This window comes from Camelina sativa, chromosome 18, assembly GCF_000633955.1.
Source record: "Camelina sativa cultivar DH55 chromosome 18, Cs, whole genome shotgun sequence".
Classification (NCBI taxonomy): domain Eukaryota; kingdom Viridiplantae; phylum Streptophyta; class Magnoliopsida; order Brassicales; family Brassicaceae; genus Camelina; species Camelina sativa.
In genome coordinates, this window is record NC_025702.1 from 4754022 (window position 1) to 4776624 (window position 22603).

The window sequence follows — 22603 nt, forward strand, 5'->3', positions numbered from 1 at the left end:
TGCCACACACACAAAAAAAAGAGTTAATCCATTGATAGAATGGTTGAGAAAAAAAAGTAAACAAAAGAAGATAAGCAGAATTACCAATTACAGTATTAAAAATTAGAATACGTAAAAAAGTATATAGCTTCAACTTTTCTACGGGAGTATTAATATTTTTAAACATTCTATAAAATTTAAATATTTATAATAATTTTAAACCTTTTAAAAGTGTTATTAATCATAATATTTTAAATTTTTAAAATTTTTCATTTGGACTCTTGATAAATCAAACTCCTATTTATTATTAGTTGGAATCATTTTATAATGGTTACGGGCCATCGTATAAAAAAATTTTAACTGACGTGAGATATTGTACATACATTTATTTATTAAGTATTTTAATAAAGAAATTTTACATAATTTCGAATATGTTTAATATTGAGATCTCTGATTTTGATTGGTCGGTTAAAAAATCTGAATATACAAAATTCTGGAATATAAAATGTTAATAAATTCTGGAAATTCTGATTTTATATAAATAGTACTAAATTACAGTTCTAAATTATCAATTGGATGCTAAATCTTGGTTACATTATGAGGACGAGATTCAGAAGATAAAGTAGTAAGAAAAGTACAGAAAATAAAAGGTAGAACAAGAGGAATAGAGCACAAGCGGTAAGAGAACGAGTTTCCTCACGACAACTAATGTTTTAGCAATGATATCTCTTATTGGCTTTTTTCCTCAAATGTTTTGTATCATTAGATCAAATTATATTACAAAACAAATCGTTTTGTTTCCGGCTCCTCTTGAATTTAGCAGGAGTTCCATAATGTCCAAATTAAAAATGAATAAATGATTTTTTTTGTTAATTCGTCTAACTTTCAAATAGCTGAAATTGGCCCCAAAGAGCATGAGTTTTGGTGGCCTGACGCAAAGAAAAACAAAAAAAAGAAACAGTATTTTTATACATTTTCATGAAAAAAGTGTTACTATAAGTTATATAACTTATAACTAAAATTCAACATATTTTTTTAGTAACAGTTTTTTTTATTATCTGAGAAAATAATATTTTGTTCTATTCATCATTATATATATCATTATGTAATTTTGCTAATTTAGTTTCTTCTTTAATAAATTTTACGTATTTCAAATAACAAAAACACCATATTATAATTGTTATTTTGTAATTTATTTCAAACACTTTTTAATTAATCTAAAAAAAACTCGATACAAAACCAAGAAACTTGATTGACTCAACGATATATATTGGGCCTCGACTATGACCATACAAACCCGTTTAAAATCCTTTTTTTTTTTTTTCAAACTCTTCGACTTCTCTCATCTTCTTCTTCACGTTAGACCATCTCTAGTGCATCTCTATTTTTTTCCTCTATAAATAGAAAAAAATATAGCAATTTATTTTAGAGGCAAATTTGCTCCAACCCATCTCTATTATAACCTCTAAAATAGAGATTGCTATATTTTTCTTTATTTATAGAGAAAAAAATAGAGTTTCTCTAAATATAGAGGAAAAAATAGCAATATCTATTTTAGAGATGATAATAGAAGTGGATTGAAGCAAAAATGCATCTATTATAGAGTTTCTCTATTATAGAGAAAAAAAATAGGGAAAACCATTGGAGATGGTCTTAAGCATCGGGTCTCTTTTACTCTGCTAGGGTTTTGTGGCTGAATCTTTCAAATCAATAATGTTTTGCTAATCCTTTTATTAGTTTTTACAAACCCAATTGAATAGTTTCTAAGCTGAATCTATCTTGTCAGTCGTCACCATGATTATATCTAAGCTCTAGTTGGATTCATGTGCTTGCAATTTGACGGATTTTGTACCAAATTGCTGTCTCTCTGTTCACAAAAACGGAACAAAAATGGTACTCTTCGGTTTCCTTATCTACATTCCCATTATTTTCTTTACACTACTAATCTTTGAACTCCTTTTTAAGTCTTTTAACCCTTTTTTTTTGGCTTTTTACAGCAAAATCGGTGGTGAAGGTTTGAGAAATCGAGGTGTTGTGAACAAGGACAGGATCAGTGAGTTGCCTGAAGCTTTGCTTGTGCACATATTGTCTTCACTTCCAACAGAAACTGCCATAACCACGAGTGTTTTGTCTAAAAGTTGGAAATCTCTTTGGAAGTTGTTACCAAATCTCGAGTTTGATTATGATAATCATCCTCGCCATACATTTTCAGAGGATGTTTTCAGATCTTTGATTTCACATAAAGCTCCTGTTTTTGATAGTCTGCATTTGAGAGTTAAAGATGAGGGTGATGCTTCAGATGTTGGGATATTGATTGGTCTTGCTTTTGCACGCCATGTGCGAGAATTGGTACTCAGTTTTCCATTTGAAGATGAAGGCTCGGTAAGATTTCCGAGTGTTTTGTGGACATATAATGATACACTCGAGATCTTGAAACTCGAGTATTTCAATTGTTTAGACTTTCCTTCTCGTGTTTGTTTAAAAATTATAAGAAAGCTACACCTTTACAATGTATACTTCGAAAACGAATCATCTGTTTCCAACCTTTTATGTGGCTGCCCTTGTCTTGAAGATTTGGTCGTGCATGGAAGAAGCAATATGGAGGTGGAGACTTTCACTATTGCCGTGCCATCATTACAGAGACTAACCATTGAAGATGATTACTATGAAGATAGAGAGGGTGGCTGTGTGATAAATGCTCCTTCTTTGAAATACTTGAACCTTAAAGGGATCCATAGGCTTGAGTTTTGTCTGATTGCGAATGCTTCAGAGCAGGTGGAGGCAAAAATCACTCACGTTTGTGATATAACCAATGAGAACATCATGGAATCTCTAACTGGAGCCAAACGTCTTTCCTTAGACTTATCACCCTTACAGGTAATATTTACATTTAAGTTTTTATCAGGGGGTTTTCTCTACAACTTGGGTTACATTGTTTTGTGTACTACTAATGTTGGGTGATGCACAGATCAAATATCCTACTGGTAAAAGCTTCTATCAGCTTCTATCTTTGTAGCTGCATACAAACGAAGAAGAGTGGTGGAATCTTCTTTCGCTCATGCTTGATAGTGCTCCTAAATTACAAATCCTCAAGCTCATCGATGTAAGTCATTACATTATTCAACTATCTTTTTTTTCTTTTCCCAGTTCTCTTTCAGGTATTTTAGTGATCTTAAATATTACATTCATCTCAGTCAACACGATTTGATAAAGATTATCTGGTGGACCGGAAATGGAATCAGCCAGAGTGTGTACCTGAATGTTTGTTGTCCCATCTTGAGACTTTTTTGTGGAAAAGATACGAATGGCAACGAGACAGTGAGCATGAAGTTGCCACATACATCCTTAAGAACGCAAGATGATTGAAGAAAGCAACTCTCTCCACAAAACCCATCGAATCTAAAGAGCTCGAGAAGTTGGAAAAAGACGTGAGATGCTCAACGAGTTGGTTTAATGTGGTTAGGGTTTCAAATTCATGTCACTTTGTGTGTGAAGCTGATACGTACTCTTGTAATTGGTAGGATAAATGCTATGAAAAATTGCAAAACCGCAAATCAATCTACTTCACATATCCTAGGGTCATTGGCTTAAGTGTCATGAGTTGGGGTTCTTAATAAGGCACCCATATATATTTAGTTAATGAGGTATATAGCAACGGTCAAACCAAAAGATGCATTAGAGTTTCCAAAAATACATTTTGCATTTTCAAAGCAACAATTGATTATGGCCCATGTCTCTGCTTGTGTGTTAGCAACTTAGCATTTAAAATATGTTCACCAAAACTCATTTCTTTTGTGTGTGTTAGATGCAATGTTTTAAAAAGCGGTTTAGGCGGTTCAGTGACGATTGCCTCAACCGCCTAATATCAATATATATAAATATATATATGTATATCACTAACGTGCATATGTTGTTTATTAAAATTGTGTATCTAGTGAGTCTATAAGATCGTAGACACGAATTTGTATATAATGGTCTTTTTTTTCCAAAAGACGATGGTAAAATCGATTGATTTTCTGTGTTAGGCCGTAAGTAGGTGATGATTGAATTATAGATTAAGCGTTTACGACATAAATAATTAGAAATGTGAATTAATGGATAGAACTGTACCATTGTGACTAGCTCTGCACAATTAGACTAAAATGCTTAGCAATCAATCCTTTCTACAAGGGTATTCTCCATAACCCATATTAAAGCTTCTAACTCTGAATGTAGAGGGAATGACTTTTTCACTTGCTTTAAGCTACCAATAAAAATTGCCTGATCATCGATTCGAAAGCACCACCATCTTAGACCTGGACTAAAAGCCGATGATTTCCACGAACCATCAATTCGACATCTAAGATGTGAAAGATTAGGTAATGGTTCCATCGATTCATTTAGCTCATCCGTAAAGTTATGAGCTTTTTCCCATAATGACTGTTCATTTAGAGCTTGATTTATAATATCAAATGCTCTAGAGGTAATTACCTTCTTATTCCTTTCTATAAAAACCAAAGAATCCAAGAGAAACAAGGATGTTTAGCTTGATCATCCAAGTAAGGTAATACTCTCCAAAATAAGAAACCCATATTCAAGTACACCGAGGTGGATGGGAAGCATCATGGGAGCGTTGGAAAGGGAGAGACGTTCCAAATTCCTCGAGAATGTGGACACTCAAAGAGTGAATGATTAATTATTTGTTATCATTAAAATATATATATATATATTAATAATAAATATAAATTATGTTAGAATTGAGCTCATGTAGAAACTTAATGACAAAGTAAATATTATTTATGATAAAATAAAAATTTTAAAATGTAAGTCAATCAAATATGTGATTTTGGTCGAAAATTAATTAAAAACATACAATCATATGAAAATTTTCCAGTGAAACTTATTATAAAAATGACTATTAAGGCACATTATTAAGAAATTGATTACTTAATAAATATGTAGTGCTATTATAAATAAATGAATGGTGTTGACTAAAATTTACCACAAAATCCCAGCTGGTTTGCAGAGATGTTTCTCATGGAGATGAAATTTGTATGAAACGTTTTATAGTAAAAAAAAATTATATAGTCAAATCTTTAGGGGAAATCCCATATAAATAGGTTTTAGTTTGTTTTGAAATTTAAAACAATTATTAGAGTGATTATGAACAATTTTTTTTCATAAACTCTTTATCAGTATCATTAATGATTATGATAAAAATAAAAATAATAATTATAAAAATAGATCTTAAAAAAAGAGAAAAAAATGAAAATAATTAATTTATAAAAATAAAATAGTTCAAATATTTATATAAACTTGTGGAGAACTTTTAAATAGAATGGGGAAAGAACAAAATAATTTTTTTTATGCTTCTTTAATTTTAAAGCCTGGTTTTGAAGCTTTAAAAAATCTGAGAAATCATCAAAGGAAAAAATAAAAGTGGCTTTTAAAACTTAAAAATAAATAAAAGCCAAACAAGTGTGATTGGTAAATAAATGACTATAAAAGCTTTAATATTTTTTAAAGTCTTTAAAGTCACCTACCAATCGGGGCTTTAATTTTGATATATAATAATTTAGTTTTTATAGTTTTTTAGTTTGATATTAAAGTTATATGATTTATATTTTTCCTACTTTCTAAAATTTAATTAGTACATGTGTAGTTAAATAATTAATACTGCAGTACACCGCGACATAATTTTGATTTTTCTAATTAAGTATTTAATTTCTTATAGTTTTAAATTTGATATTAAAATTAAATTTTTTTTTTTATTCAATTTCGATTTTACGATTGATGGTTAGAATTAAAACCGTTTTTTCCTCCTTATCTATTTTTAAAATTATATTATTTGATGAATCAATTTTGTTGCCATATATTAGTTATTGTTTTATTGTGCAATATATTAAGGGTTAATTATGTAAATAATCCCCTATATATTAAAAGAGAAGCATTCTTGAAGAAAAGCTGACGTGTCGTCGCCAGAGAGTTCTCTGCCCAATTTATTATTTGTCCTTAATATTCTATAATATTACATAAAACTGCCATTACTATTCAATTTATTTATATACACAATATTTTGTTCCTATAAATTCTAAAATTAGTAAATATTATTCAAATATTAATAAATATTATCCCTTACATGTTTTCGAAATTATTTTCAAAACCTATGTATTATAATATAATAAAAAAATATAACAAGAGATGTAAAATAAATAAATTTAAATCATTTTCAAAAATATAAATAATCTTATTTCTTATTGTTTAAAATTTTTTGACCAAAAAAAATTGAAATTAATTTTGAATAATAGATATTAGAAAATCTTTTAAAATCAATTTGGCGGCATCTTAAATTTATTTTAAAATATAAATATTTAAACTTATGCAAATCCTAATTTTCAGTTTTCCATATAAAAAATTTCTGATATATAAGACTAACATATATTAAAAATTCCTTAATTTCAAATAACATATTAAAAAATATAAAATCATTTAGATATTTTAATATTATTTCTTAAAAAATTTGAGGGATTAGTTTTTTTATAGATAAAAAAATATTATACCCCTTATGGAGTATGGCTATCGGAACGAGTTTGACCCGCTTAAAAATTTAGGTCATTCATTTCGAGAATTTTAATATTTTTGATGGTTTTTATCCATTTTATAATTTATAAGTTTTATACAATTCTGATTAATCACTAATTTCGTAAACGTTAGATTCGGGTATGTTGTTTTGTGAATCTTAATTTTATGCTGAAACCTTTATTATTTCAAAAATCACAAACTGAATGAAACCAAACTAATATAAGTGACTGTAAATGATATAACAAATAATTATATCTTTTTTTTTGAATAAAACAAATAATTATATCTATAAATGTAACTCTATGTGTACATAATATAAAACAAATCTTATAGTAAATATAGTTTTTGAAATCAATTACGCACGTAGGTGCGGGTCCGTACCTAATTTTTATTATTATTATAACTAAAAAGGTTGAACACAAAATGTATTTCAAAAATGTTAATATAGATGTAAATATTCTTTCAATAAAACACAAATAATGTATTAAACGTCTGGAAAAAAATAAACAAGGTATTTTTTGAGTTTTTTCCCTTTTTTTTTTCAATTTTGGTTAGAATATATTGCGTTATACAATACAACTTCTATAAGTAACTAGTCGACAACATACCCAACTCAACTCAACTCAAACAACTGCTATTTGCCTCCAAATCCATCTCCTTACAAGGTTCTAAAAATATATGTTGTCTATATATTTGTCCTCACTGTTGGATTTCCATTGCTCAACAAGCGACGAAAGGACATAGACAACATGAGTCATTTCTGTCCTCTGCTCTTGTTCCTTGGTGCAACAGTGACATGCGAGTTTTGCTACTTCCTCAATGATGTCGTCATTACCTTTGCCAATGTACTCTTTCTCAACAACCATCTTCCTGAACAAAATCCCAATGTGAGTATCATCTTCGGATCGAGTCTCATCTGTAGATTTTTGCCGGTTATCAGCTCCATTTGAATAACTCCATAGTTGTACACATCAAACATTCTAGTGGTCCTTTTTGTCGCTTTGATCACAGAGTTTTCAGATGATGTTAGTTACAAATCAAACATATGTCTTGTATAATAAAGTAAGATTTCCACAAAATTCAATCTATGAGAAGCTTCCATATGTTTCATAATATTTTGAAATGTATCATTCTATTAAATTTTAATATATTAAGTCTATTAATTTCATTATGTTATTTGAAAATTAACTAAGGATCTACGTTAGAGACATAGAAAAAAAATATACAATATTAGATATAAATCCAATTTGATATTTTTTTAATCTTTTATTCATACTAATAGAGTATTATATGTTGTATTAAATGTTTGAATTGAAGATAAAAAACCAAATATAACTTGAAAACATGTATTAAAATTTATACGAGAAGACTTTTGTAATGAACTAAGAAAATCCTACGTGACAATTAAAAAATAGATGGTATGAGTTCTGAGAGTCTATTTTAATTGTTATAAAAACATATACATAAAAATATTTTACTTATTTTTTGTTTATATTTTGCATATGTTTTACTTATTTTTTGTTTATATTTTGCATATGTTTTACTTATTTTTTATTTATTTTTTATATTAAATTATATGTAAGATGTTACGTAATTGAATACTTAATTATACGTAATACGTTTTTAGTTTTTTGATATGGGAAAAACGTGTGAGGAAATTTTTCTACAGAGAAATGGTGATATTAGATAATTAATATGTAAATTAATTGATACTAAATATTCGTATGAGATACAACCGAATGTTCCAACAAATTTGGTTCTTATTGATTATGTGGCTTCTTATGTAGACCGGACTAAACAGAAATAAGAAACTTTGGCGCGCATATTTTCTAGGAGAAGAATGTCCATTGGTTTTAGGTCCCTGTGAATGTAGCTCTGGCTCTTACGCGCCAAGGTATGGATATACTCTTCTCCTCTAGCCACATCCAAGTATCCAACGCAATCGGGAGGCGTCTTGTCCAATCGAGATTTCTCAATCCTGGGTCCTTCCAGTCAAAAAGATGTCTGCATAGCGTCCCCTGCGCCATGTACTAGTAATCCAACATCCTCTCGTTTCTGTCGAGGCAGTACTCATGAAGAATCACAAGGTTACGGTGATGAACCTTAGTTAGAACTCTAACCTCTGATCTGAACTCATCAGCGCCTTTCCCACCTATGACAGGTTGCTCCATCCTCAAACCCCCTTTCACCACGACCACAAAACAGAGCCAGAATAAAACAGACAGAGTCCTGAACAAAAACCAAGAAAGTAAAGGTCATTAGAATATCTAATACTAACACAAGTATCAGAAGAAAATCAGATATCATTATCACTAATTACCAATCATATAATAACCTGTTAATCTGGTTCAGCTAGATTGATTCACAAGTAAAGTATGCTTTAACTTAAAGCAGATATAACTTATAAGGAAACTAAACCAGAGCTACCCAGTGATCAAGAACTGATCAGCTAACTCTAATGGTCTCTTATCAACATCTTCTTGGCAGCAAAATCAATTGCAATGATTCATTGGTAGAAATATGATTTCTCCATGGTGAGTTAATTATCGAACTACAGATTCCATCTTACGTATATGTGTTTCCCCATTGGACTTTGAGTTACAAAGCTTATTATAAAAGCGTTGCGACTATCCATAGAGTAATACTAATATAGATTACTTGAAAAAAATTTTACAATCCTCTGTCGTTTCAATTCATATATAATATTAAAGAAATTTTCACATATCACACCAAAATAACTTATTCTTACACGGTTAGACAAAGTCGAATAAATCTTTCACAGATTAGCCGCTACCAAAATTAAGACAAAAAATGCCCCTGAATCAACTGTTTTCGTTTGGTTACATTAATCAATTATAGTTTACTAAAAAATTATGAACTAGATAAAATAACATATTTCTCGAAAAAAAAATGATAGAAAGCGGAAGTTGAAAAGATTGTCTATAATGTTAAATTGAAATGATATGTTATATGTTTTCTTCAGTAAAAACGATTCTAATTTACTGATCTTTTTGTTTATTTTATAGTTACAATCTTCAGATTTTTGCGTTTGATACAGAAGACCAATTCTTAACTCGAACACTGGCATTTTGTGCCTACAAAATTTGAAATAGACAATGAAAACAACTGTGAAAAAAAACAAATTTGAAGTAAATCATATAAGCAAACCAAAAGCAACAAACAACAAATTTGAGTTACCTCTTTCTCCCAATCACATCTCATAGTAATAAAAATCAATATCAATGTTTGTACTGCGGTCCCTCCGAATATCATACCCGCCCAAATGCCCTATAAGCATAAATCACAATGTAGGTATATTAACCTTCAAATGTTGCTAATTTTATATCAAAGAACTATAAAAATGTTGGCTTTACCTTGACACCAAACTTGAAAATCCATCCCATGACAAATCCAAGTGGAAGTCCAATACAATAGTAGGATCCCAAATTTATAAATGCTACTAATGATTGCCAACCCGAACCAACCGCAACACCTAATATCAAAGTCAAAAAGTCATCACATGCACAACGGTCGACCCGGTTCATTATGGGATCCAAGAAAAACAAATTAATCTGTTCAAGTAGCTTACCGGAGAGAACTGGTTGGACACTGTTGAGAAGAATCGCAAAAGATAAAAGAACAGAGAGATTGTTGACTGCTTTTAAAACCGCTTCACTTGAAGAGAATATCCAACTGACGTGGTCAAGAAGAAATATTATAAGCACTGTAAATATTGTTCCAATGATTAACGATTGTGTCACTGATATGATCATTGCAAATCTTGCTCTTTTGCCATTTCCAGCTCCTAATTCATTCGCCACTCGGACCCTTCAAAAATAGGTAATCATCATAATAGTTAATGTTATCCATATGCACAACGAAACTAGCAAAAATCAATTTGTATAAAAGTGAATGATAAATTTCGATGATCCATCATTCATGTTTTTCGAGAATACTAGCTGAAAACGACATATTATATATGGATAAGTAATTCTATAAACGATTATTTAGAAGCCATGAAACCATCAACTATTCTAACAAAATCTAATGGGTCTTTTGATCATGAATAACATAAACCAAACTAAGGAAAACTGAAAATAAAATCTGTGCGACAGTTAAAATGAAAGATTAGTTACCCGGCCCCCGCGAAAAAAGCAAGTGGAACCATCATCTCCAAACCATTTATGGACATGCTGTCGATAAAAATGTTGTAGTTGTAAAATGTGTACAAAGTAATGTACAAATAGGAGAATATGATACATATATTTGACGTACCATATAGAGATAGAGTCTACATCAATTCTTGCATTCTCCAAATTTCCAGTCATCACAATTAAAATCCTATAATACCAATTCTCCAAGCTGTACATATCGAAAAAAGTTGTCGTAATGAGAAGTTGTGTTCTCGTCTATAAACCAAAATATATATAAAAAAACGACACTAGTGGCGTTTTACGAATAATACCAAACCATGATTCCGGATGAGGCAGAAAGCTTAGTGAAATCCCATAGTTTAGTGAAAGCTTCGGTTGAGAAACCGGTCCAAGTGAGTGGACAACCACCGCAAGTGGTGTAAGTAAATAATATAAAGACATTTAGCCACCATGACACGTTAGCAGTAGCGATGGTCCCTATGACTCCAAGTTTAAGAACGTACACGAAAAGCCAGCACACGAATATGTGAACTACAAGTGCCACTCCAGACGAGATTGCAACGACCTGTCGGTAATAATACATTTAGCACGTTCAAACTAAGCTAAAACAACACGTTTTTCTATGGTTCTGTGCTAAACGACAAACTAGATAATACTAAGCAAGAAGGCAAATAACCTCAGAATTAAACAACACGATAATCAATTAAAAAACAAAATACAAGCATTTGGATCAAGGGTAAGGCATTGCATTAGAATAGATCAACAATAAATTTATGATACAAAAACAATTATTAAGCTTAATCGTTCGAGATGGAGCACATCAACAAGACTAATCTATTTCCATAATATTAGCACCTCACTATCCAATTATATTAAAATTCAAATTGCAAATTAGAAATTAAAAAAACATTAGAAATAATCTTAATTAGTCAACCAATTATATATTTATTTAACATCAATATAATTTCCATTGGGTAAGGAATCAAAATGAAATAATACATAATCGTAATGAAACATAATTGGATGAAACGATGAGGTCTTCATAACAAACATAGCAGGATCGTCTTTAGACTCTCCCAAACACTTGAACAATTCAAACTTTATAAAAAAAACTGACGTTAGTTTTTTTATTTATTATAAATGTTTATACAGTAAAATGGTTAGGGCCACCTGGATAAACATTTTAGACATTTTAGGACGTCGTCTAAAAGATAAGAATACACATCTCGACGACTAAATGCAGTAAATCATCACAACACACTAAAAAATAATTGCATTAAGTATAAGAAAATTGGTTAAAATAACCTTTTTGTGTCAAAATTACATAACTAGCATCTAGGAGAAGATTAATTTGAGTTTTAAAAGTAAGTTAAAGTGATTTAAATGACAATTTTACCGATCAGTTTTCTAGGAAAAATATTTGCAAACACCATCTACCCCAATGATAAAGCAATCTAGTCAGCAAAAAAACGCCCCACTGAGACCCTTCAAATCTGAAGTTACATACCGAATTCTTAAGTTGGCATTGGAGGTACCGGTTGAGAGGGAAAAAGAAGGCAAATGAGAAATGGGTAGGAATGGCCCAAAGAGAGACGATACCGGAGAGCTCTGCGATGTCGTCAGGCTGACCCATAAACTTAAGAATCGGGGACGCAAAGATGAACATTGGTAGGAGCAAGATGGAGCACAAGAAGAGAACAATCCAAGACCGCTGCAAATACACTCCAAACATGTCATACTTCTTTGCCCCAAACGATTGACCGCACAACGTTTCCAACGCAGTCGCCATTCCAATCTAGTCATATAAACAAATATTTCAAGAATGAACTCAAAATTATAATATAACAGAGAAAGTGTTCGTGGAGAATACGAAGAGGCTATAGTTGAAGCCGATGATGACGTTGTTGACGATGGAGATGGAAGCGAGTTCGAGCTCTCCGAGGTGGCCAGCAAAGGCCTGCGTGATGACAAAGATCAGGTTGGTCGTGACTCTAGTGAATATTGCTGGTCCAACGATACGCCATAGCTTCTTGGTCTCAGTCCATATCTCTCTCTTTATTTCTCCGTCTTCCTCCTCCGCCACATTTTGATCCTTTAATAATAGAGGAATCTTCGCCTTCTCTACAACTTCTGATTGGTCGTCTCTCTCTCCCATCGCTGATTTTTTGTGAACTAAAACAATAAAATGAGTAGAAGAAAGAAACGTGATAATATATTACGATGCGGCAAACCTAGAACATGATATGATCGATTCTGCTTGTTTGTTTTCAACTTTTTTTTTTCCGTCGAAAAGTGATTTATATTGATGAATTGGTATAGTCCAGATACATTTGTTGAATTAGCCAAACGGGTGGTCTAAAACATTCAAAATAGAAAATGCAGTGAAGACATCCAAATTTTGCTAAAAGGTGTGCAACAATATTACAACATCTCTTGGTAAAAACAAATTGAACGAAGTGAAACCGTGCTTCCCACCATCTAATGTCTTGAATAATTCCTTCAATGGAGAGAGATATCTAGGTGTGTATTGTGAAGTATTTTTGTGAGTAGTTGGCAGTCTCCTTCAAAACAAACAGATGTGTGTCCTTTGATCCAAGATTGCTGCATTGCTGCCAATAGAGCTTTTGCCTCAGCTTTTAGAGGAGAAGTTTTTGTACCTAGTTTTTGTGATCCCCAACTTTTTGAAACACCATTTTTGTCACTAACTATCCATCCTCGTATTACATGATTAGTGTATTTATCGAAAGCCGCATCATAGTTACATTTCACTGTTGATGACGTTGGTCTGTTCCAAGTTAACGAGTATTGTCCTTGATTCGAAAGTTCTGTAGTGCCAGGGGGATTGTGAAGAAGCCAGTCTTGAACATCACTCTTAGCTCGAAGTGTTATGATCGTGGGTGGAACTGTAAGGTTTTCGAAAATATATTTGTTTCTCGACTTCCATAGATGCCACATTATCCACAACGGTTGTAAGTGAGTTAGGTAGGTCATTTCAGCCATGTTTTCCATGTCTAATAAAGCCGTGAGTATTTGTTCATTGTCGTAGTTCATTGATAAAAAAAATGTATGGGAATGTTGGACAGATCCCAAACTTGTCTGGCATAATGACAGTAAAACAAAATATGCTCAATTGTTTCATCACCTTGGAAGCACCTGGGGCATACTGGATTGAGATTCATTCCCCGAGTGTTTAGTCGGGTGATAGTTGGTAAAGATTTGGAAATCATTCTCCAAAGAAAATGTTTTATTTTGGGGAGAATCTTCATTTTCCAGACTCTGTTCTTAGAGCAACAGAACCGTGTGGTATTGGACCTTTTGCTATTTCCATATCTTGGTTATGCATGCTTAGCTAGCATCCCGAGCGTACTGTATACTCTCCTGATTTGTTATAGTTCCAAATTAGTCTATCTAGTTTTTCTTGAATGGGAAGGTACAAGGCCTTAAATAGATTTTGATCTTCAGGATGAATGTGTGTTAATATTTTTTCTTCATTCCAAAAACGCTGATGACCAACTTTGGCTATGAATTCCTTAACTAGACTGGGATAAAATTGGCACATCGGATAGGTTTTGGTGGGTTTGATGGTGTGATATTGTCAATGTCTAGACGAGTAGCAGATCCATCACCAATAATATATCTAGTTCCTTACTTGATGAGATTTAATCCTTCTATATGGAAGCCCAACCATACGATATTGGTTCTAGGTTTTGTATCAAGGATTGATTCATCTCTATAATATCTTTCTTTCATTATTTTTGCAAACAGAGAATCTGGAAATTGTATTAAACGCCATGCTTGTTTAGCGAGGAGAGCATCATTGAATTTGGATAAATTTTTGAAACCAAGGCCACCCTCTATCTTTGAGTACCGAAGTCTTTTCCATGCTATCCATGGATTCCTCTTTCACTATTTTTTTTTCCCACCAAAACTTTTGCAAGGCTGAGTCAATCTCTAAAACAACACCAAGTGGTAATTTATAGCATGACATAGAGTAAACAGGCATTGCTAAGGCAACAGACTTCAACATTATTTCTTTTCCCGCAGGTGTCAAGCGTTTTGTACTCCAAGTCGATGTACGTTGTCACACTTTATCAATGATATACTTGAACATCTCTGATTTTTTTCTGTCAAATTGCTCAGGTAGACCTAAATATTTCCCTCCACCACCCTGATTCGGAATAGCTAAGATGTGTTTAAGAAGATTTTGAGTTGTGCCATGTACACATGAACCAAAAGTTATCATTGATTTGGCTGTATTTATTTTCTGCCCTGAATAGTATTCACAAACCTCAAAGGCTTCCTTTATTGCTTTGCAATTTCTAGCATTCGCTTGACAAAAGAAGAGTGAATCATCTGCAAATTGAAGATGAGTAATTGCAGGAACTTCATTACCTATCTTCACACCCTTTATATATCCATCTCGGACTCTAGTGTTTATGAGATGACTCATGATGTCTGCACATAGAATAAATAGATAGGGGGATAGAGGATCCCCTTGTCTAATTCCTCTTTCTAGAATGATCATGCCTGATGGAGATCCATTTATCAAAACAGAGTAACTAACAGACCGGACTGTAGCCATTATCCATGGATATCCATTTATCATTGAAACCAAATAGACTCATTGCAACCTCTAAGAAATTCCATTTGACTATATCATAAGCCTTAGATACATCAGTTTTGCTCGCCATGTAGTTTTTCGAAACTCTTTTCCTGACTTTGAGTGAATGCATTACCTCATGTCCTATCAAACAATTATCCGTTACCAATCGACCTAGTATAAAAGCTGCTTGTGTATCTGAGACAGTGTTGTCTAGATGTTTTTGAGCCTATTAACCAAACACTTTGAGATTATTTTATATAGAACATTGCAAAGTGCTACTGGTCTATAATCTGATAGGGTCGGTGCATTGTTTATCTTTGGTATCATCTAGATGTTGGTATGGTTCAAACCTGATTTCATGTAGGAAGTCTCAAAGAAATCCTTTACCTCTGCCACTACATTTGTTCCAATGATGTTCCAGTAATGCTTGTAAAATCGAGCAGTAAGTCCATCAGGTCTAGAGCTCTATCATCTCCTAAAGAAAGAGCTGATAGGATTTCTTCATTAGTAAAATCTTCTGTTGGGGCAGTGTTGATCTCTGCAATTACTGTCGGTGGGAAATCTCCAAAATTGATCGGTGAGACCGGGATCCGGCTAGAAGTATATATTTTGGAAAAATATTATTGAGCATGAGCATCAATCTCTTTGTCAACCTTGTGGATGTTTTGAAGCTCATCTTGGATAGTCGAAATATGATTTCTTGAATATCTTGTTTTGGTACTTGCATAGAAATAAGTCGTATTATGGTCACCCAAATTTAGTCATTGATTTCGACTCTTATTTTTCCAATAGTATTCCTCATCTCTGTATGCTAGTCTGAGTTCTCTCTGCAGTCCTGGAATCTGATTCCTCACATTGCGGTTGAGACTTTCCATAGCTTTATTCAAAGTAGTCTGAAAGTGGTTAATTCTTCTTTCTGCATTTAAATTTGATCTATGTTTCTTTTTTTTCTATTGCTTGACGACACCATACAATTTGATCACAAATAGAGTAGCAAGCTTGTGATTTGCAAGAGTTCCAGCCTTGTTCCACTACTTTGTCAAAATTTTCTATGTGAGTCAAGCGTTTATCAAAACGAATGGGCTTGTGAGGACTCGTTCTCAAAGGTTCAAAGTTGGTTAATATTGGCTTGAGGTAAGAGCCATTAAACTCCAAGAATTCAGCCTCAGCAGCAGGAAAAGTTGCAGACCATTGAGAGTTTATCATTACCTTATCTTGACAACACTTAATGGTATAATTTCTCCTTTTGCCGACCCATGAAAGCGATCACCTTTTGATTTTAGATCTGATAGATCGAAAACCGAAAGCATGGTTTTGAATCTCCTAAAAGTCTATTCTTCCCTTAACGGTCCTCATATTTTTCATTGTTACTTATGATTTCATTAAAATCTTTAGCAAGCATCCAAGGACCATGTCCTGTTTCACTTAGTCTTTCTAAATGTTCCCATAATAAGTGTCTCCGGCTTGGGACCGGATCACCATATAGACTAGAACAGTAGAAACTATTGTTATTAAAGTCAATGTGTACATCGATTATTCTTTCATCCTGATACAAAGAGGATAAAGAAACATCATCTACCCACATGATTTCTAAACCACCACTCCTTCCTTGAGGGGGTTCAGTTATTACATTATTGAATCCTAGTACAGAAGCAAAGTCACACACAATTGAAAAACTATTTAGAGTTTCACATAAAAACAGCAAATGTGGTTTTAAAATACGACATAAATGCTCAAGGCGAGATTGTGTCAGCGGCGAACAGATGCCCTAACAGTTCCATGAGACGACTCTCATGGAGAAATTGGGGGCACCCCCGTGCCTCCGTCCAATGTCGTGCCACTGTAGGATCCTGCAGACTCTATCCTTCCTTTCTTTTTGATCTGACTCAGGACCATCATATCTTATGTTTCTTCACACTGTTGATAGTAGTATTCCATTTCATTGCGGTTTCTTTTTGTGTTGTACATACCTCTGTCTTCGGAGTGTAAGCAGATGGAGGATGCATCATTTGGTCTTTATCTTTCGCATACTTTGTAAACAGGTAGCAAAGTCTCTCTGCTGTCAATTCACTATCTTCGAACACACTCGAAACTGAAGAATCATCTGATTCTGTGATGATGAATTCATGATTTGTGTTTGGTTTCCCCACACCTGGTATCTCACCATCCGGTTCAATCGTTTGCAGAGTATTTGTGTCAGAGTCTTGGTCACCAGGATTGTTATTATCCGGATTATCATAATCATTCGGATCATAGCCATAATTCCCATAATTCACATCTTCATCGTGCTGTAGAGACCCACATTTTGAACATAAGTTGCATAGTCTCTCATACTTGAACTTCAGTATGGTGTTCTCATCACCGCCAAATTGAAAGTTCCTTTGAAAACGTAGCAGCATATCAATGTTCCAATTAACGCAAATCCTTACAAACTCAACCAGATTGGCATTTTCATCAAAATCTACATTAACCACATGACCTATCTGGTTGCCAATGTAGTTAACCATGGCAGAGTTAAGAAACTGAATCAGAATTCCGCGCACTTGAATCCAAAACGGGATGATCTTCATATCAGCCTCGGAGATGTTGGGGTACCAGCGATGGATTGTGAGCATCCAATCATTGAAAGCACAGGGGCCTCGTCGGAGTACCAGATTGAGAGCCTCCTCCGTCTTGAAGATGAACAAGGCTTTTTCATTTCCTAGGATTCTTCCGCGACAAGCATCAGTGAAACCCCATATCCTTGGCATTTGACCAACCACCGCCCGAAGATTTTGTTTCTACGGATTCACAACAGACACAATTAGAGAAAAACGGTTGTCATTAATTGCCCTTCCACATAAGTCAAACGGAAGCACAATTGGGGCATCATGAATCCCTAAATCAAGATTCTGGAGGGAGTTTCGAATGTCACTCATTTTGGGACCGAATTGAGATGTTTGTGAAAGACAGACAGAAAAAGTTGAGTGAAGTTGGGAGAACAAGAAAGAGTTTTCCCCATCATCTTCTTGGATAGAAAACTGCCAACAGATAACTGCCGCATAAAAAACCGCCAAAATTACCAAATAACTGCCTAGTTTTGTCGGAAAATTACACTGAAAGGAAGAAAGGAGTAGAAGAACACGACAACGGTTACGGAACTGGTAATCGCCCTCACAATCGCATCTGGAGAGAAAAGTCGCCATCCTCATTCGTTAATGTTTGTTTTCAAGTTATAAAACATTTAAATACATCAAAATAGTACGATGAACAAATTCTTGAAGCAATTAACACAACATGGCATGTGATGTTTACTTTGTATTTATTGAAATATATTATTTAATCATACTTATTTTTATAGAAAATCTGATTTAAACAATAAAAAATATGAGTGGTGCAAGTTATAGAATATATTGTTTGTTTTATAATACAAATTTAAAAGTATATATTGAAATTTTTTTTGAATATTGTTCAAAGTCAAACTAATTTTTGATATTTTTCTATGAACTTAAAATTAAATTATAACACTTATACTAAATTTACTTCGAACATCTAAACAACACATATTTTGAAACATACAAATAAATTTTAGCGATATTTTCTCTATAAAACAGAACGAATATAATTAAATAAATGTTAGAAAGAAAAAAATTATACCACAGAAAAACATTTATATATCTCTCAAATGATATAAAGTCAAAATTTGATAGTGGTAGACAACAACAACTACAAACTATAAAAGAAAAAGAAAAAAAATTAAAAGAAACTACAGCTTTCCTTTTTAATGGTACAATATATATGACTTCTATAAATTAATATTTGGATATCATTTCAACTTTGAATTAATGTTTTCATGTCATTTAATATATCGATAAACTAATAGTTTTTTTTTGTCAATCATTGGACTACAACAAGCCGCCCTAATGTTTTAGAAATCGCTAGGCGCTAGTCGGGTGGTCGGGGTGGGCCTAGTGTCTAACAAGAAAATCGAATATTAAATGGGGATTAATCGGAGAATAGTTTAAGGTTATTTTATTAAATTAATAATAAAATAAAATATATAGTATTAAATATATGTAAATTCTGTTCATGTTAAAAGAAAAACAATCAAATAAAATATAGAACTATAGTATTGTCTTTAAAACTATGGTAAACACATAAAAACGTAATTTTGAAAGAAAATTTTATGATTTTCATTAAAGTTTGTACATTAGTTATTGTAAAACATCATAAACTCTTATTTTATATGTCTAAATAATAAAAAAATATATATATTTGATTTATATTTGGCTCCAAAACTAATAAGTATAATCGATGCTAGGCTGGGATGTAATCTGATTAGACGTATTATAATCAAATTAAATATATATAATTGGATAATTGATGCTAGACGGGGATTAGTCATTAATCGTGGCGGAGATGGTGGGCCTAACGATTTTACGGGGCGTAATCGGTGGTAGGCGGAGATTTTTAAAACAGGGTGCCGCCCCATTCAGCAAATCCCTATATTTGTAAGGAGCAAGACTCGATCCCTGGTGTGATGGTACCTTGTGCATTAAGGACTTACCGTTGACCACTGCACTAAGATCACTTCACAATCAACTAATATTTTTATAAATTCAATGATTGAACAAGGACAGTGTGTAAAATGCATTCTTTTCTAAGTTCAACAAAATTGAGATTTCATGCACTTTGAAAAGCAGTACGGGAACATTGAATAATGACAATGTGTAAAATGCATTCTTTTATTTTCTGAAGTCTATTTAGCTCATTGTCAGGATTCAGTTAAATGATGAAACAGAAATGTCTCTATCAAATTAACTTTAATTGGGTAAGTTAGTGTAATTTTATAAAGATAAAATAGAACAATATATTTTTGCACACAAAAATATATATACAAAAATAGAACAATATATTACGTAATTAGTAAAATAAAAACAAAACAAATTAAAGAAACCATGATAGGGGTTGGATCATTGTAAACCCAGACATGGGAACTATACGACAACCCTTAATTCATCAACTCTCATTTTTTTCCGCTAATCAATCCCACCCCCATTTTATCTCGTCCGTATATGTGTCTCATCAACCTCGTCGAAGTTAGTAAACGGGTTTACGACGGCCCATTATCCCCAATTTTAAAAATACTTTTCTTCTTTATTTATAAAGCAGTGGCCCACATAATAACGGTCCAATTTCACAGTCTAAAATGCGTGGGGTCAGACTTTGTAACGGTCATCTACTTTTCCTTTTTTTTTTTTTACCCCCACAAAATTAATACATTAATAAACTCAAAAAAAAAAAAAAAAAAATTAAAAAAAGGGAAATCTCAAATCTAAATCCCTAAATCCAACAAGTGAGTCTCTTCAGCTCTTCTTCTAAGTTGTAAGCTCAGTTAAAAAAAAAAAAAATCATCCATCTCTTTTGTGATGTTGACTCTTTAATCAAGCAATATCTTCAAAGGAATCTGTTATCTTCAAACTCTCTCGCTAGCTCTTTTGAGGTTTTTGGAAGAGAATGGGTTGCTTACTAGGTTGCTTCGGTCGTCGGAAGAATCATCGTCGCCGTCAGAGACGTCGTGAATCTTTCCAACCACGTTTAAACGTAAGTTTTTAACTTTCTCATGGAAAAAAGTCGATTTTTGTTTAGTGTTGAGTTGGTTTAATTAAGCTAGATTTAGCTTTGATTTTGTTGGGTTTTTGCTTGATTTGTAGTTATTTATTTCGTTTTATGTAGAGAATCTCTGAAGGGTCTGCAGAAGATGTTGATGTGAATCTTAGGGTTCCTATTGTTGATGAAGTTCCAAAGTCTGTAAAAGATGATCATCTGAATTTTAAGGTTGCTGGTGTTGTGGAAGAGTCTCCAAAGGATGATCATGTGAGTGTTGTGGAAGTCTCTAAAGTCTCTGTGATTCCAATCACTGATGACATCTGGTAAGTATTGTGTGTTTTGTTCTTTTCGTACACAGACTCATGTTTTTGTGTTTTGTGTTAGCTTAACAGATTTGATTCTGTCATTTAAATTGCAGTGACAAAGTTGAGGAGAAGAAACCGAGTCCGAGTCCGAGTCCGACTAGGAAGAAAGTGACTTTTGACACGAATGTCAAAACATATGAACACATTGTAGTAGATGAATCTGTTGAGTTCTCTGAAGAGAAGAAAGAAGAGGTGAAGACGTCGAGGCAGGCATCTGAGGGGAGTGATGTTACATCTAACTCGTCAGGGTCTTATCCTTCAAACCATAGATACCAGAATTGTAGAGAAAGTGATGATGAAGAGGAGGATGTAACAGATTGTGACGAAAGCGATCTAGATGATGATGATGGTGGGCTGCTTGATGAAGACTATTATGATGATGATGATGGTTATGATGATAAGCTGCACAACTGGGATAAACAAGTTTACACTGAGGAGATTGCGGGTAACGTTGTGGACATTGAGAAGATAGGAGAAAAGAGTAATGCGAATGCTAGAGACAGAAGCGGATATGTCAACGCAGTGCTGAACCCGATCGAGAATCTCAACCAATGGAAAGCTGTGAAATCCAAAGGAAGAAGAACACAAACACATTCTCGAAAGGAGAACGCGGTTAATGCTTCCTTCAGCTTGGAGCCTCAACAGGTTGGTGAATTGTCATCATCATTCAGCTTGAACCGGAGATCAAGAGATGAAACTAAAAAACAGAGAACTCAGGAAGTAGCTGTTGACGCTAGTCTCGCAACTTGGTTATCCACATCTCCGACAACAACCAGCGGATGCAGCAGTGTTGAAACCGCAATGTCAGAGAAGAAGAAATACTCGAAACTGGTTCAAAGCCACGACGAAAGACCTATATTGGGGGCATTGACTGCAGAGGAGATAAAACAGTTCTCAGCCACGAACTCGCCGAGGAAATCGCCAAGTAGGAGCCCTGAATCACCGATCATCGGAACAGTTGGTGGTTACTGGAACAATCACTCAACGGTCACCAGCAAGTACAGTCGAAGCTCTTAAAACTCGAATTCCACACATGTTTTGGTTTACACTGATACTGTGAGTATAATTTCATTTATTTATTACTAAGTTGCCTTTGTAAAATTATTTCCATCACTCTGTTTGTTTTTGTGTGTGTGTGTGTGTGTCTTTGGTTGATTACCAAATCGTTTTGTGTGTTGTGTAATGTGATTTGGTTTATTATTATTCATTCTATTTGTTTGTATTTTACTCTATTATTTAACATTTGATTCAAAGTATGAATTGTTTTTCTCCTTACAAAACCCATATGATCAAACAAAGGAACACCCAAATCGAAAAATAGCCCAAAAGCAAAATGGCTCATAAGGGCGACT

At 33.1% G+C, this 22603-nt stretch overlaps 2 protein-coding genes and 2 pseudogenes across 2 annotated transcripts; 2 read left to right on the forward strand and 2 right to left on the reverse strand.

Moving 5' to 3' along the window:
- On the forward strand, nucleotides 1627-3593 carry LOC104763138 (annotated as a pseudogene).
- LOC109130467 lies at nucleotides 7209-8793 on the reverse strand (annotated as a pseudogene).
- On the reverse strand, nucleotides 9576-12849 carry LOC104763139 (protein DETOXIFICATION 28). Its single transcript, XM_010486555.1, has 9 exons — nucleotides 12565-12849; nucleotides 12202-12489; nucleotides 11006-11259; nucleotides 10816-10902; nucleotides 10677-10733; nucleotides 10130-10368; nucleotides 9915-10033; nucleotides 9739-9828; nucleotides 9576-9635 (listed from the first exon to the last, which is right to left on the reverse strand). The coding sequence occupies exons 1-9, from the start codon at nucleotides 12847-12849 to the stop codon at nucleotides 9576-9578; spliced, it is 1479 nt and encodes a 492-aa protein (XP_010484857.1).
- Nucleotides 20584-22507, forward strand: LOC104760544. The gene is made up of 3 exons (XM_010483482.2): nucleotides 20584-20880; nucleotides 21013-21209; nucleotides 21305-22507. Exons 1-3 carry the CDS (start codon nucleotides 20794-20796, stop codon nucleotides 22266-22268), a joined length of 1248 nt encoding a protein of 415 aa, XP_010481784.1. The 5' UTR covers nucleotides 20584-20793; the 3' UTR covers nucleotides 22269-22507.

Bases quoted from the DNA above. Each gene is read 5' to 3' on its own strand.
- LOC104763139 (XM_010486555.1), bottom strand. From the start codon at position 12,849: ATGGGAGAGAGAGACGACCAATCAGAAGTTGTAGAGAAGGCGAAGATT. The intron at 10,034-10,129 runs GTAAGCTACTTG...CTTTGATATTAG, and splicing joins TGTCCAACCAGTTCTCTCCG to GTGTTGCGGTTGGTTCGGGT. The intron at 9,829-9,914 runs GTAAAGCCAACA...TTATGCTTATAG, and splicing joins TTTTCAAGTTTGGTGTCAAG to GGCATTTGGGCGGGTATGAT.
- LOC104760544 (XM_010483482.2), top strand. From the start codon at position 20,794: ATGGGTTGCTTACTAGGTTGCTTCGGTCGTCGGAAGAATCATCGTCGC. The intron at 20,881-21,012 runs GTAAGTTTTTAA...CGTTTTATGTAG, and splicing joins CTTTCCAACCACGTTTAAAC to AGAATCTCTGAAGGGTCTGC. The intron at 21,210-21,304 runs GTAAGTATTGTG...TTTAAATTGCAG, and splicing joins CCAATCACTGATGACATCTG to TGACAAAGTTGAGGAGAAGA.